The 13,410-nt window shown below is 40.4% G+C and overlaps 1 protein-coding gene across 1 annotated transcript in view; it reads right to left on the bottom strand.

Annotated features, from left to right (window-relative positions):
• The window catches only part of LOC133765714 (transmembrane protease serine 11F), a 66,222-nt gene that overhangs the window by 11,981 nt on the left and 40,831 nt on the right, over nucleotides 1–13,410 (bottom strand). The window contains exons 4-8 of the mRNA XM_062199254.1: nucleotides 12,499–12,566; nucleotides 10,404–10,567; nucleotides 8,456–8,494; nucleotides 4,839–5,040; nucleotides 490–749 (exon numbers count right to left, since the gene is read on the bottom strand). Of these exons, the coding sequence (XP_062055238.1) occupies nucleotides 490–749; nucleotides 4,839–5,040; nucleotides 8,456–8,494; nucleotides 10,404–10,567; nucleotides 12,499–12,566 (733 nt within the window). The remainder of the gene's footprint in view (nucleotides 1–489; nucleotides 750–4,838; nucleotides 5,041–8,455; nucleotides 8,495–10,403; nucleotides 10,568–12,498; nucleotides 12,567–13,410) is intronic.

Genomic DNA, 13,410 nt, shown 5'->3' with positions numbered 1-13,410 from the left:
CCCTGAACTAAGTAAAAGAGTTCAACAAACAGTATGAAGAAAAAAACACTGTTCCTCAACAGAAGAGACAAGGGTTGTAAACAATCAGCAAATCTCAAAACGTCCATTTCACTCCAAACATTACATTTTACGTACTCTATTAGTTACCTCGGACCAGGGAAAACGTATGCTTTCTGTCTTTTTTGGGAATACAATTGGTAATCAGGTACTTCTTGCTGTCCCACAGTATCTAGGCCCTCTTCTTCCACCTAACGTCTGTTCCTTTCCTCTGTTAGCCTCTTCTCTTTCTTACCACAGCTCCAAATGTGAACTGAAAAATTCAGACCTGATCCTTTACTTTTTAATATTCAACCCTCTATTCTGCCTGGGGCCACACACTTTGGAAGTGTCATCACTATTGTTATGAAACAACTGAAGAGGGATTCCCTAAGACAGATGTTTGATTGCAAGACATTTTTGTGATAAGAAAATTATATTGAAACTACTCACCATCATCCACAATAGAGCCAAATCCTGTGACAAACACACTTGTTTTAGGTGGCAATTTTATAGATGAATCTGGGAGGCAAACTCTCTGGACTATATTTGAAAACTCAACTCGGGTAGTGAGCTGAGCCAAAGCAATGTCATTTTCATTCGTGTCTCTATGATAATTTTCATGAAGGATAATTTTCCCCAAGCTTCGTTTCACTGCAGGTGGTGTTATAGTTGTACCAAAAGTAGCAATCCATTGACTAGGGTCTTTATTTCTGCAAAAAATTAAAGGGAAAGATGAGTGATGTTCAATTTTATTCTTTAAAAAAGATGGAGACTGTATTTCTCCCCCACTATTGGTGTTATTTTCCTAAAACCTCCCTATGGTGAGAAAGTTTGCCATTGATGACTTATAGACAAAAAAAGACTTCTTATAATTAATCACTTAATTATGTACAACTGATTATATTGATTAACATTTTTTAAGATTTATTTATTTATTTGAAAGAGTTACACAGAGAGAGAAGAGGCAGGGACAAAGAGATAGATACAGAGAGAGAGAGAGAGAGAGGTCTTCCATCCATTGGTTCACTCCCCAATTGGCCACAACGGCTGGAACTGTGCCGATCCGAAGCCAGGAGCCAGGAGCTTCTTCTGGGTCTCCCACGCAGGTGCAGGGGCCCAAGGACTTGGGCCATCCTCTATTGCCTTCCCAGGCCATAGCAGAGAGCTGGATCGGAAGTGGAGCAGCTGGGTCTCAAACTGGTACCCATATGGGATGCCCGCGCTTCAGGCCAGGGCATAGCCTGCTGCACCACAGCGCCGGCCCCTTGATAAACTTTTAATAGTTAAATACTTTGCTTGCTAGGAACTTTTTGGATTCTTTTCTCTATTTTTAATGAACTGGGCAGAAAATTAATTTTGATCAGCTTCAAATAATATGCACACTAATATCAAATCCTCCATCCATTCTTATTTTATAACTCACTGGTTGGCTGTTTGCTTACTGGCTTTTACTTTGTTCTTTCAGACAAGTATAATTTATCTGCTTTGCACACCTCATGGGTACCAGGGCTATATCTTCATCCTATGCACATACCCCTCCTTGATTTTCAAGGGCCCAGCAGTCCTAACTTGACCATACTCCGTTGCCTATTGTTCTGGCCTGATCAGTCCTTATTGGACTCCAGTTCACTCTTTACATAGATGCAGGTTTTTTCCTGCAAGCTTCCATCACAAGCAAATTCTCTCTAGTCCTATCATCTCTTTATCTCCATATTTCTTCCCTAAGTCCAGTTCCCTCTTTTTATTAAATTATCCTTGTTAAGGAAAATTGGACGTGAAATTCTCTGGGTGAGGGAAAATTTGGTAGAAGGAAATCACACACAAGATATTCAGAAAGGGGACTTCCTCTTTTATGAGGGATTACTAAATTAGTGATTCATTAACTTTTAATTGAAACAAAAAACCTGAAAGGTCAGTGGTTTTCAAAATGCTCTGCACTGCCCTAGGGATGAGCAGAGAAAGCCAAGGGTGTGGAGTTGAAGGGGGAGGGAGAGGGTTTTTTGCTCTCGATATGTTTTCCTCCTTTACATGTCAAAGAAAGATTTTATTCAAAGAAAAATCTTAGGACGGAAACATTCATAGGAGAACCAGGCACTGGTTATTTCATAAAAACATGAACACACATATGACCCCAGGCTTTAAAGCAATCACAAACTAATTGGGAAAACAAAATAGTTTTCCCATCCCTTCATGCACTGCTAATGAGAGAGAAAGCCTCACCTAATACACCCCATTCAACACGCTTTGTGGATAAGGACATGGAGACCCGGAAACTCAGTGACTTGTCTAGGCAAGTGACATACTCAGCCTGTTAGGGTCAAAAGGACATAGCCCATGTCTCCTGACATCCCGTTAAGAACTTTTTCCCTGCCCACACAAAGCTGCAGGCATGTTTCACAGACTTGAAGGCACTAAGATTTATCTTGAACAAAATTTATAAACATACTATTTCCGCAGAAGAAAATACAGTTCCAAAAATGTAATGACTATTTTGTAGCTGCTATGCTGTCTTTAAAATATGTTTTCTCTTCACAACAGTATTCTACATATAGTATGCAATTATATGAAAAATCACCTCCAAAACTGAACCACCTTTCTCCAGCATCAACACCTTAATCAACTTTTTTGAACTATTATTGTCATAATAAAATATTCTATAATGTGTCTTCCATATTTTAGCAACTACTTCCTCTGACTACACTACTGCCCTCTCTGCTCCCTTTCATTTACAGACTTTTTAAAAGAGGGCTGTAAATTTCCTGCCTCCAATCCTCCTTTCATTGTCTCTTGGATCCATTCCCATCACCATTGCACCAGCAAACAAATTTTTCTTATCATGGCCACCAATGATTCCTGATTAGCAAGCTGACTGGCCAGTTCCCAGGTGAATCCGTGAGTACACAGAGACTGCTTGGGACCTGCTGAAAGAAGTTCTCAATCACTAGAGCTTATATTCTGCACTAAATATAAATTTGATATTCTGGTTTTATTTTTTAATTTGCCCAAAGACTAATTAGATATAAACTCTCATGGAAACAGAAGTGCACAGATAGGAGGACTTGTGTTAACATGAGGAAATCAGAAAGCCTTAACAAATGGGTGGGGCCCAAGTTCACTTCCAAGAAATGATACTGGTTAGGTTGAGAGTCATGTTTGTATAAGTGAGGTCCTTTTCTCTTCTCTAGTGAGGGAGTGGCAGACAGTCATCTGAAATTTATTAGGTCATTCTAACTATAATTCTACAATAAAGAATGATGTTAGTGTCATGGAACTATTTAGGGTGCTACCCTTAGAAGGATGATGAAGAGCATCCTAGACTGATTCAGGATAGTTCCTTTAGAAGGGTGTAAGAGTAGTGTCACGGGCCAGGCAAAGGGGCTTTATTCAGAAATTTTGTCGTTTGAAAATCTGAAAGGAAGAGCTTTCTGTACAAGGTGGTTAAGCTTCAAGAAAGAAAGATGTGGCGTCCTTGATCTCCTGACGCAACAGGAGCCTGTGTGTCTGTGTCTCTGAACTGACACAGCCAAGTGTGAAAAATTTATCTATGTACTTTATTTGAAAGGCAGAGAGACAGGGGTCTTCTCTCTGCTGGTTCACTCCTCTGGTGCCTATAACAGCTCAGCTTGGGGCCAGGCTGAACCCTGGAGCCAAAAACACAATCTGTATCTCCCACATGGGTATCAGGGACTCATGTATTTGGCCACCATCTGCTGCTTCCCAGAGTGCACATTAGCAGGAAGTGAATTAAAAGCAGAGCCTGGACTCAAACCCAGGAACACTGAGATGGGATACAGACACCCCAGGTGAAGCTTTACTGCTGTGCCAGACACCCACTCCCAGCTGAGTTTGAAGAGCTACAACCACAAAAGCCCAAGCAGAGAGCTCCTGCTGGATTGTCCACGGATAGTCTTTAATATTTCTTTTTCAAAAAATTTATTTAACAGGTAGAGTTACAGACAGTGAGAGAGAGAGACAGAGAGAAAGGTCTTCCTTCCGTTGGTTCACTCCCCAAATGGCTGCTACGGCCAGCGCTGTGCCGATCCAAAGCCAGGAGCCAGGTGCTTCTTCCTGGTCTCCCATGCGGGTGCAGGGGCCCAAGCACTTGGGCCATCCTCCACTGCCTTTCTGGGCCACAGCAGAGAGCTGGACTGGAAGAGGAGCAACTGGGACTAGAACCCGGAGCCCATATGGGATGCCGGCACCGTAGGTGGAGGATTAACCACATGAGCCCCTAGTCTTTAATATTTCAAGGGCAGTAACACAAAGTAGCAAGTCTCTCACATGCTGGACCATGCAAACCAGCAGAGACTGTTGGATGATGCAATGACAAAACAGTGTCCCAAGACAGATAGCTATGATTTCTTTTTACTTATTCATAAAGTAAGAGTGGGTATCAATATTAAAAAATTAGAGGGATTAGTGAGGAAAAGAAGAAGAATAGAGTAGATGATTTTGTCCTTGTGTGTGTGGAAGACATGAAACTTGTGACATATATTTATTTTGGTGCAAAAAATTAAAATGCATAATTTGTTCATAAATCTTATGTTCTATGAAGTTTTTGAAGTTCCCTTGTATAATGGCTACTCATTGCACAAGACAATCTATGATATAGTAGGGAAGATAATCCTAAATCACAGTGCTACACAGGATTACATGCTGTACAATCCTAGCACCACGGATGCAGCAAGAAGCAAGCACAATGCATTGTGGCGACAGAGCAGAGTCTACCCTGAATGGAGCTGAGGATAAGCTGGAGACAACTTGGAGAAGAAGGCTCACAGCTGGCCTGGTGCACTTACCTCCTGAAGCAGTGAGCTGCAGTCAGCAGCCACGTGTTACTGATGAGACTAGCTCCACACTGATGGCCTGCCCCCACGAGCTGCAGGCTGGCCTGCCAGGGCCACTCGCCATCCATAGCTGTCTCCCTCCCTTGGACAATCCTTTCTGTTGAAGAGGATGCTGGCAATGGCATGTTTGAGGATGTCATCCTTATCCCACAGCCTGCCACAGAAATGTACATTTATTTTTCATGAAAAGGGGAGGAAAAAAGCATATCCTGATTTGCATTGGGTGGAGATGCTTAGAAAACCTGTTGCCCCAGGTACTTGTTAATCCATTCCTACTACTTAGCATTTGAGGTTATTTTATAGGGTTCCAAACTGATGCTATTGAAGTTCAGAAGAAATATTAGCTAACATCACAAGATATTCAGTCCAGGAATCAACTCCTGTCTCTCTATATTAAAACACGTACAATGGACGCAGCCATTGTGGTGTAGTGGTTAAAGCTGCCACCTGAAATGCCAACATCCCATATGGGTGCTGATTTGTGTCTGGGCTTCACTTTAGGTGCAGTTTCCCATTATGGTCTGGGAAAAGCAACAGAAGAGGGTCCACAGACAAGACTTGTGGCTTCTGCCTGGACAACCACTGGCCAGTGAATCCATCTGGGGATTGAACCAGTGGATGGAAGATATCTTTATTACATATTTGTTTTGAAAGGCAGAGTTACAGAAAGAGAGAGAGGGAGAGACAGAAAGAAAACTCTTCCATCCTCTGGTTCACTCCCCAAATGGCCAGGGATGGGCCAGGCTGAAGCCAGGAGTAGGAGCTTCTTTCAGGTCTTCCATGTGGGTGACAGAAGCCCAACCACTTGAGCTGCTTTCCCAGTCTTATTTGCAGGGAGCAGCAGCCGAAGTGGAGCAGTCAGGACTCAATCCAGCACCCATATGGGATTACAGCATTGCAGGCACAAGTTCAACTTGCTATGCCACAATGCGAACCCTAAACTAAACAAATAAATCCTTATTTAAAATGTACAATGGGGGATGGCACTGTGGCACAGTGGGTTAGGCCACAGCCTGCAGCTTCAGCATCCCATGTGGGCACCAGTTTGAGTCCCAACTGCTTCACTTCCCATCTAGCTCCCTGCTAATGCACCTAGGAAAGCAGAAGATGGCCCAACTGTTTGGGCCCCTGTACCATGTGGGATGTGGGGAAGAAGCTGTTGATTCCTGGCTTTGGCTTGGCCTAGCCCCAGTTGTTGTGGCCATTTAGGGAGTGAACCTACAAATGGAAGACCTGTGTGTATGTGTGTGTATGTGTGTGTGTGTCTCCTTCTCTCTCTGTAACTCTGCCTTTCAAATAAATAAATGCATCTTTTAAAAATGCACAATGAGCAAACAGATAAGTTATGGTTCATCACAAAGTTATAGATCTTCTGCTGCCTTTTTAGGTGTATTCATAGCGATTCACTTTTTACATGAGAAAACTAATCCTCTGAGAAGGAAGATAAGTAGGTTTCACTTTTTACATGAGAAAACTAATCCTTTGAGAAGGAAGATAAGTAGCTGAGTCAGTCACAGAGACAGAAGGAGAGAGAGAGAGAGAGGGAGAGAGAGAGAGAGAGAGAGAGATCTTTCATCTGCTGGTTCACTACCTAGATGGTCACAATGGCTCAAGTTGGGCCAGGACAAAACTAGGAGCTTGCATGGCAGGAGCCTAGACACCTGGGGCACTTTCCACTGCTTTTCCCAGAAAATTAGCAGGGAGCTGGATTGGAAGTGGAGCAGCTGGGATACAAACTGGCACCCATATGGGTTGGGATGCAGCATCATATCAAATATGCCACATCACCAGAACCCCCGAAAATTGTTTTGACAGAAAAACAGAGAGAGAGACACACACAGAGAGAAACAGACAGAATGAAGTGCTCCCATCCCTGGTTGATTCCTCACTTTCCACAATGGCTAGAGCTGAGCCTGGCAAAAACCAGTAGGCCCCAGGTGGATGGCCAGGACCAACCACTAGAACCATCACCTGCTTCCCCACCCCTCATAATCTGCATAGCAGGAAGTTGGAATCAAGAGCCAGAGATAGGACTAGAACCCAGGCACCCTAGCGTGGGACACTGTCCTCTCAACCACTAGGAGAAATGCTTGCCCCTTACATTTTTGAGGGGCATGTATTTGCCCACAAAAGACCCTAAATATGAATCAATGCTGGAATGTGAGTGATATAGCAGCAAAGAGGCAGAAAATGTGCAAAGCAAATATTTCAATAAAACTGAAAGAAAACTGAACATTTTCAACAAGAAAAAGTTTAACTAGTTACTAGTTTAGAATACCCTCATGAAGTGTGAGAGAAAATTTTAAAAAGAAAATTTAGAGAATTTGAGTGTAATATCAATAATACTATGTGTTTTAACTATATTCTATGTATCATAAAACTTAAAATATTTGTTAAAAATTTATAAATTTAAATATCTTAAATATTAAACACTATAAAAGGATGCTTTTTTAAAAAAGATTTATTTTAGTTATTTTGAAGGACAGAGTTACAGAGAGGTAGATACAGAGACAGAGGTCTTCCATTCGATGGTTCACTCTCCAGATGGCCACAACGGCCAGAGCTGCACTGATCTGAAGCCAGGAGCCAGGAGCTTTTTCCAGGTCTCCCATGTGGGTGCAGGGGCCCAAGGACTTCGGGCATCCTCTATTGCTATCCCAGGCTGTGGTGGAATGAGAAGGCCATGCCAAGATGGCTGCTGGCAAGCGAGCATCAGTTACTCAGGAATGGCTTTGGAACCCACCTGGTAAAGGAGCCTGTCTGGCAACAGGCAGTGATTGATTATGGCGTAAACCACCCCTCAAACGGATTGGCTGCCTCGGCTATATAACCTGCTGCACCAACTGAAATAAACGAGTCTGTGAGCTGCTCGTCTTTAGCCTTTCACCGACTCCCAGTGTCTGTGTCGTGATTCCATGTCTCTTGCCCCCACTGCGCTCCTCCTCTCAGAATGAATCCACCCCAACACCAGGCCATAGCAGAGAGCTGGATCAGAAGAGGAGCAGCTGGGACTGGAACTGGAGCCCATATGGGATGCCGGTGCTTCAGGCCAGGGCTTTAACTCACTGCACCACAGTGCCGGCCCCAGAAAGACATCTTCTTACAAAAATAGAAATTAATGGAAAAATATCCTATAGGCAGCCATATAACCTTGTGGTTAAAATATCAGTTAAGATGCCTGCATTCCATGTTGGAGTACCTGAGTCTGATACTGGACTCTGGCTTTTAATTCTATCTTCCTGATAATACAGACTCTTGGAGGCAGTGGTGAAGACTCAAGAAACATGAGTAGGAGACATGGGTCGTGTGCTAGCTGATGGCTTCAACCTAGCCCAGTCCTGGCCATTGTGGTAATTTGGGGAGTGAAACAACAGATGCAAGTCTGTCTCCATCTCTCTGTCTCTCTGCCTGTTATATAAACAATTAAAAAATATAACACATCTAAATGAGAAGTAATAATATTAAAAGAAACTTTTAAAAGCTTTGTAAATTGTATTGCTAACTTTTCTATGACTTTTTTATTATATTTGCTGTGAAATAAACAGATAATTGTGGATTTTTGAACTTACGGCTGTTGAGAAGATTTCTCATCTTTTTATTGTCAATAGCTGTAATAAATAAAACATGAATTAGTTGGTAAAAAGAATATATTCCCATTTCATGCTGCTTTGTTTAAATGGTCATTAACAGAAACACTTATTATCTAAAACATCCATATTTCAAAAGAGCACAAGATTTTATATAACAAGTGACACACAAGAGATCTTAATAAAGTACACAAAAACTATGAAAAAGATATGACTAGTACTCAAACAGTACTTTATACTTCGTGTTTCTGTGTGGGTGCAAACTGTTGAAATCTTTACTTAGTATATACTAAATTGATCTTTTGTATATAATTGAAAATGAATCTTGATGTGAATGGGATGGGAGAGGGAGTGGGAGATGGGATGGTTGAGGGTGGGAGGGAGGTTATGGGGGGAAAAAGCTGCTATAATCCAAAAGTTGTACTTTAGAAATTTATATTTATTAAATAAAAGTTAAAAAAAGTTTAAAAAAGATCTGAATATTTTTCAAAAATTTTTGCACTGAAATAAACTTATCTTTTCATTTCATTCTTTCAAAAACTTTTTGAGGTACCCTCTTACATAACAATCTCTGATTTTGAGTACAAATGACATAATTTCACTTTAAAATAAAATCAGAAGGCACTTTATTTTAGGACTTTGCTTAAGAAACAGAAAAAGAAATTAGGAAACAAAGGATAAGGGTAGTGTGATTGCTTTCTGTGGGGGGCCAAGTATAACTTGAGGAAGCAATCTCCTCTTCCCATCCCAGCTGGTGTTGATCAGACTTCTAGGTTTAGGCATTTCACCACTGGCCAGTGTTGCTAGAGCAGTTCCAGGGAACTATTATGTAATAGACTCCCCCCAGGGCTTACAACACCCTGGTCTAACAAACGGTAGGAATTGAGTTAATGAGAGTTGTTGTGACATCAGTGACATCTTTTTCCCATCAATTGTATCCATTTCTACTCATTTTAAGTCAGCGACATTGAACTTTTGTAATGATTTGGTGATCAAAAATGGAGACTTATACAGTGATTTTCTCAAAAACATGGATTTCCCATTGTAGGGTTCCTGATTAGATCTGAAATAAAACTGATAATGACAGATTAACAGGAGAAAACATGAAAACTCATTGAATAAAAGCTTTTCATGAAATGAGAGCCTTCAGAGATGAAGACACAAAGATCCAGGGAAAGCTGGTTGTGCAGAATGGACAGCTGTGTACTGCAGAAATATACCTGGACAAAGAGTGTAATCTAGTGGTAACAGATCGAAGGGGGAGCCACAGCAAAGCCTGTCTGTTCAGATTCTTCTTGGTCTCTCTGCGTAGCATTCCTTCAGCCTGGATACATGGCAGGGCCCATTTGGAATGAGGGTCTTATGATCTACTATCAAACAAGGTAGGTCATAAAGTTTCTGTAAGGCCAGCTTCTACTCAGAAAGGCAGGGGAAGGTTGGAACGATACGTCTGAGTTTTATGGCTTATTTTGGGGAGGAAGGGTTCTAGATACTGTAGCTCACTTTGGGGAGGAAGGGAAGCAGGGCAGGATAAAGTCAGAAATACCTTCTCCCAGGGCCTTTTCAATTTCTTTCAGTTCAAAGTCCTCAATGAACCAAGGCAGGACACTTTGGGATATTGGGACATTGCATTGTAAACCCTGACATTGAAAAAAGCGATGTGATCTCCAATCTCTTCTAGAGGTTTCCTGGATATTTCTCTATTTAATGAAAGATGTGTGTGGCAAAAGAAAATACATGCAGTTGAATTTTGTTATGGAACATGGTCACAGAATGTAGTTATTTTGGTTTTAAAACAATATAATAAAAATCACTGTGCATGTCTAACAAGACAAAAGATATTTTTAAAATTTATATATATATATGGTAAATGTAATATTTCAATATATGTGTACAAAGCTGTTTTCATAAAGGAACAAAGAAGACTTACGTGTGAGGCTAAAAGATGGTTTATTTATAGTCAAAGGCAACTGTTTGATCTTCAGATTTTGATGTAAAATCCTTTCGATCTTTTTCTTGACTCTCTCAGCACTATCAGTAGATGGATAGCGAAACATGAGCACCATGAGAACATTCACACCTTGTTCATCTGGACTGAAGAGCAGAAGGCAGTGAGCAACGCCATGTCTCCAACATGAACCACTTTGTATCTATTAGGACTCATACTGAATTTAAAGAAACATAATGGATAGTTTATGTACATACCATCTTTTTAAGTTATCTCTATATCAGAGAATAAGAGTGGATTTATAATGATTAGACTGATGTCAGCATTGTAGAAGACACAAAGGAGAAATATCTGAGAAGTACTGTATATGGGGGCCTATGTTGTGCCATAGTGAGTGAAGTTGTAGCTTTGGATGTCAGCATCCCATATTGGCATGGGTTTGTGTCCTGGCTGTTAAACTTCCAACCCAGCTCCCTGCTAATGCCTGGGAAAAGCAACAGAAGATGGACCAAGTACTTGGGTCCCTGTCACCCCTGTGGGAGACCCAGATGAAACTCCGGTTTCCTGGCTTTGGCCTGACTCAGCCCTGGACGCATTGCCACCGCCTGGAGAGTGAACCAGTGGATGGGGGAGATCTCTCTCTCTCTCTCTCTCTGAGTCTTTACAGTAAATAAATAAATCTTTTTTATAATTTAGAGAAAAAAAGAATTATGGTATATGATATTTACCTAGAAAGTTGCTCTTATTTAGCTAAGTTTAGTGGGATTTTGGGGAGGAGATATTCATAAAATCAGCTATGTATGAATTTATAAGATTTTCTTTTTAAGGCATTATCTGCCAAATTGGTAACCATGGTTATTCTTGTTCAGAGCAGTATGGCAGAGACCATGACTTTGTTTACTAAACTCATGTGCTCTGCCTCCTGAGCACAGAGCTGGATTTCATCACTTAGTCTCTCTTGAAATTATTAAAATTCCTTAATGAATTCTAGCCAAAGGAATGTGTGCAGCTATGCTGTCCTCCACTTGCAGACCTGGTTCCTGAGAAACCTCCCACACTGCTTTCTTCCCTTTGCTCTTCCTTTGTCTGCAACCGGATGCAGAAGATCCCATGTGCAGTTCTTCTCCACAGTTCTCACCACTGCCCACTCCTTGCCCACTTTTGACTCTTTGGCCTCTAACATGAGAATAAGATGAGCCTGAGTGTATCAAATCACTGAAGTTTCAGGGTTTGCTCATCAGTTAATGAATGAATGATTAGAGAAACTCTTATAAAAGGAAAGCATTTGATAATTGTTTCAAATGTATAAGTTTATAATGGGATATTAGGGCTAGAAAGCCTTTGGTGTCCTTTTGAGACTCACTGAACTTAAATTTACATATAAAGGAAAAGAAGAAAAGAAAGACGTGAAAGAGAGAGAGAATGATGGCAGGAAAAAGGGAAAAGGAAGAAAAGTAAAGAAGGAATGAAGGAAGAAAGGACAAAAAGGAAAATCAGATGTGCATTTTCTTTACTATCAAGAAGTGAAACAAACATTACAAATATATGCATTATCACTGTGAAATCTAAGTCTTTTAGACCTCACATAAAACGTATTTAAGATGGATTGTAGTAATTTAGTCTCTAATAATAATCCCCTATTTAATTTATGTATATTGCTTTTCATCAAAGCATGCAAATAAAAAGTCATTTAGAAAGAGCAATAAAAATGTACTGGCATTAAAGGAAAACCTTATTGCAGAGAAAGTTATAGTCTGATGGTTAATAGGATTAAAGTGAAGAAAATAAAATGATCAATTTTTCTCCAGCCAAAGGGGCAGAGATGTGTTAGCAGCATCATCCCTTCTCTTCATATTTTTCCTAGTTTTTTTCTCCCTAGTAATTGGGACACTTCTGTTGTAAAGCCCTTTACATTTCCCATAGTGCCTGGGAAATAAGTAGCATGGCCTGGGCTGCCATTATGCCATTTATGAAACCTTTATGTGGCTGCAAAGATGTGTTCAGAGCAGCTGAGCAGTCGTGTTGAAATATTCCATCTTAATAGCAGAGGGGTGAAGCTACAAATCACTGTACATACCTTAATTTAATAACATGTGATTTGATGAATCGTCCTCCTCCAGAAGAACGTCGAAATATCCTAGATATCTGGTTACAAAAACAAACAAAAAGGAAAAATATTTTTATATTAGCTAATATTTTTATATTAGCTTTATTTTTATTATTAGCTTTAAGAAAGATGATATTTCTTGTCTTATCTAGAGATTTGAGGCAAAATCAAAATTTTAGTTTATTCAAGTGGTTTATTTACAGTGATAACACTAAATCTGAGTTCTAATCCTAAAAAACTTTAACAAAATTATTCAACTTGACAATTCTCCGTAGCTTGGCATGGCAACTGTTGGAAATGAAATCTAATCACACATTTCACACCTTGTCTGGTATCTAGTAGATTATTGACAGTGGTAATGTTCATTATTCTATCATTTAAAATATGTGCTGTTTTATAAGGCAGCATCCTGGTTTCTAAGATGGCCTACCCTGTTTGCTGCACTCATTGCCCAGTATAGCATCAAGCCCACTACTGATACCAATCAGTTGACTTCTGAAATTATTCTGTGATTACTAGGCCATTTGACATAACTTGAGATATCTGTCATGTGTCTCCAACACCCTCACTTGTTAGTCATCTCTGTGCAACATGCAGGGTTTCACAACCAGTACTGGGGCTGGGAATCACTACACTCCATACCATTAGCATTTCATGACTCAGCTGTTCCAATCTGAGCCACTGACGGATTTAGAATGTTCAATGAGATGATTTCTTAAAGAATTCTGATTCCCAAAAGGGAACCTAGTCAACTGATGAGGCATTGCCTCTGTTCAATGAGAAATACAAACAAAAATAGATGAACATTAATATTTGATAGAAGAATGTACCAGTTTCCTGGAAGAAGAAACAGACTCAAGATAAGGAAGGCTAAAGAACATT

This window comes from Lepus europaeus, chromosome 8 (genome assembly GCF_033115175.1).
Source record: "Lepus europaeus isolate LE1 chromosome 8, mLepTim1.pri, whole genome shotgun sequence".
Classification (NCBI taxonomy): domain Eukaryota; kingdom Metazoa; phylum Chordata; class Mammalia; order Lagomorpha; family Leporidae; genus Lepus; species Lepus europaeus.
Note: the sequence above shows the minus strand (reverse complement) of the source record. Positions and strands in the feature narration are given on the sequence as shown.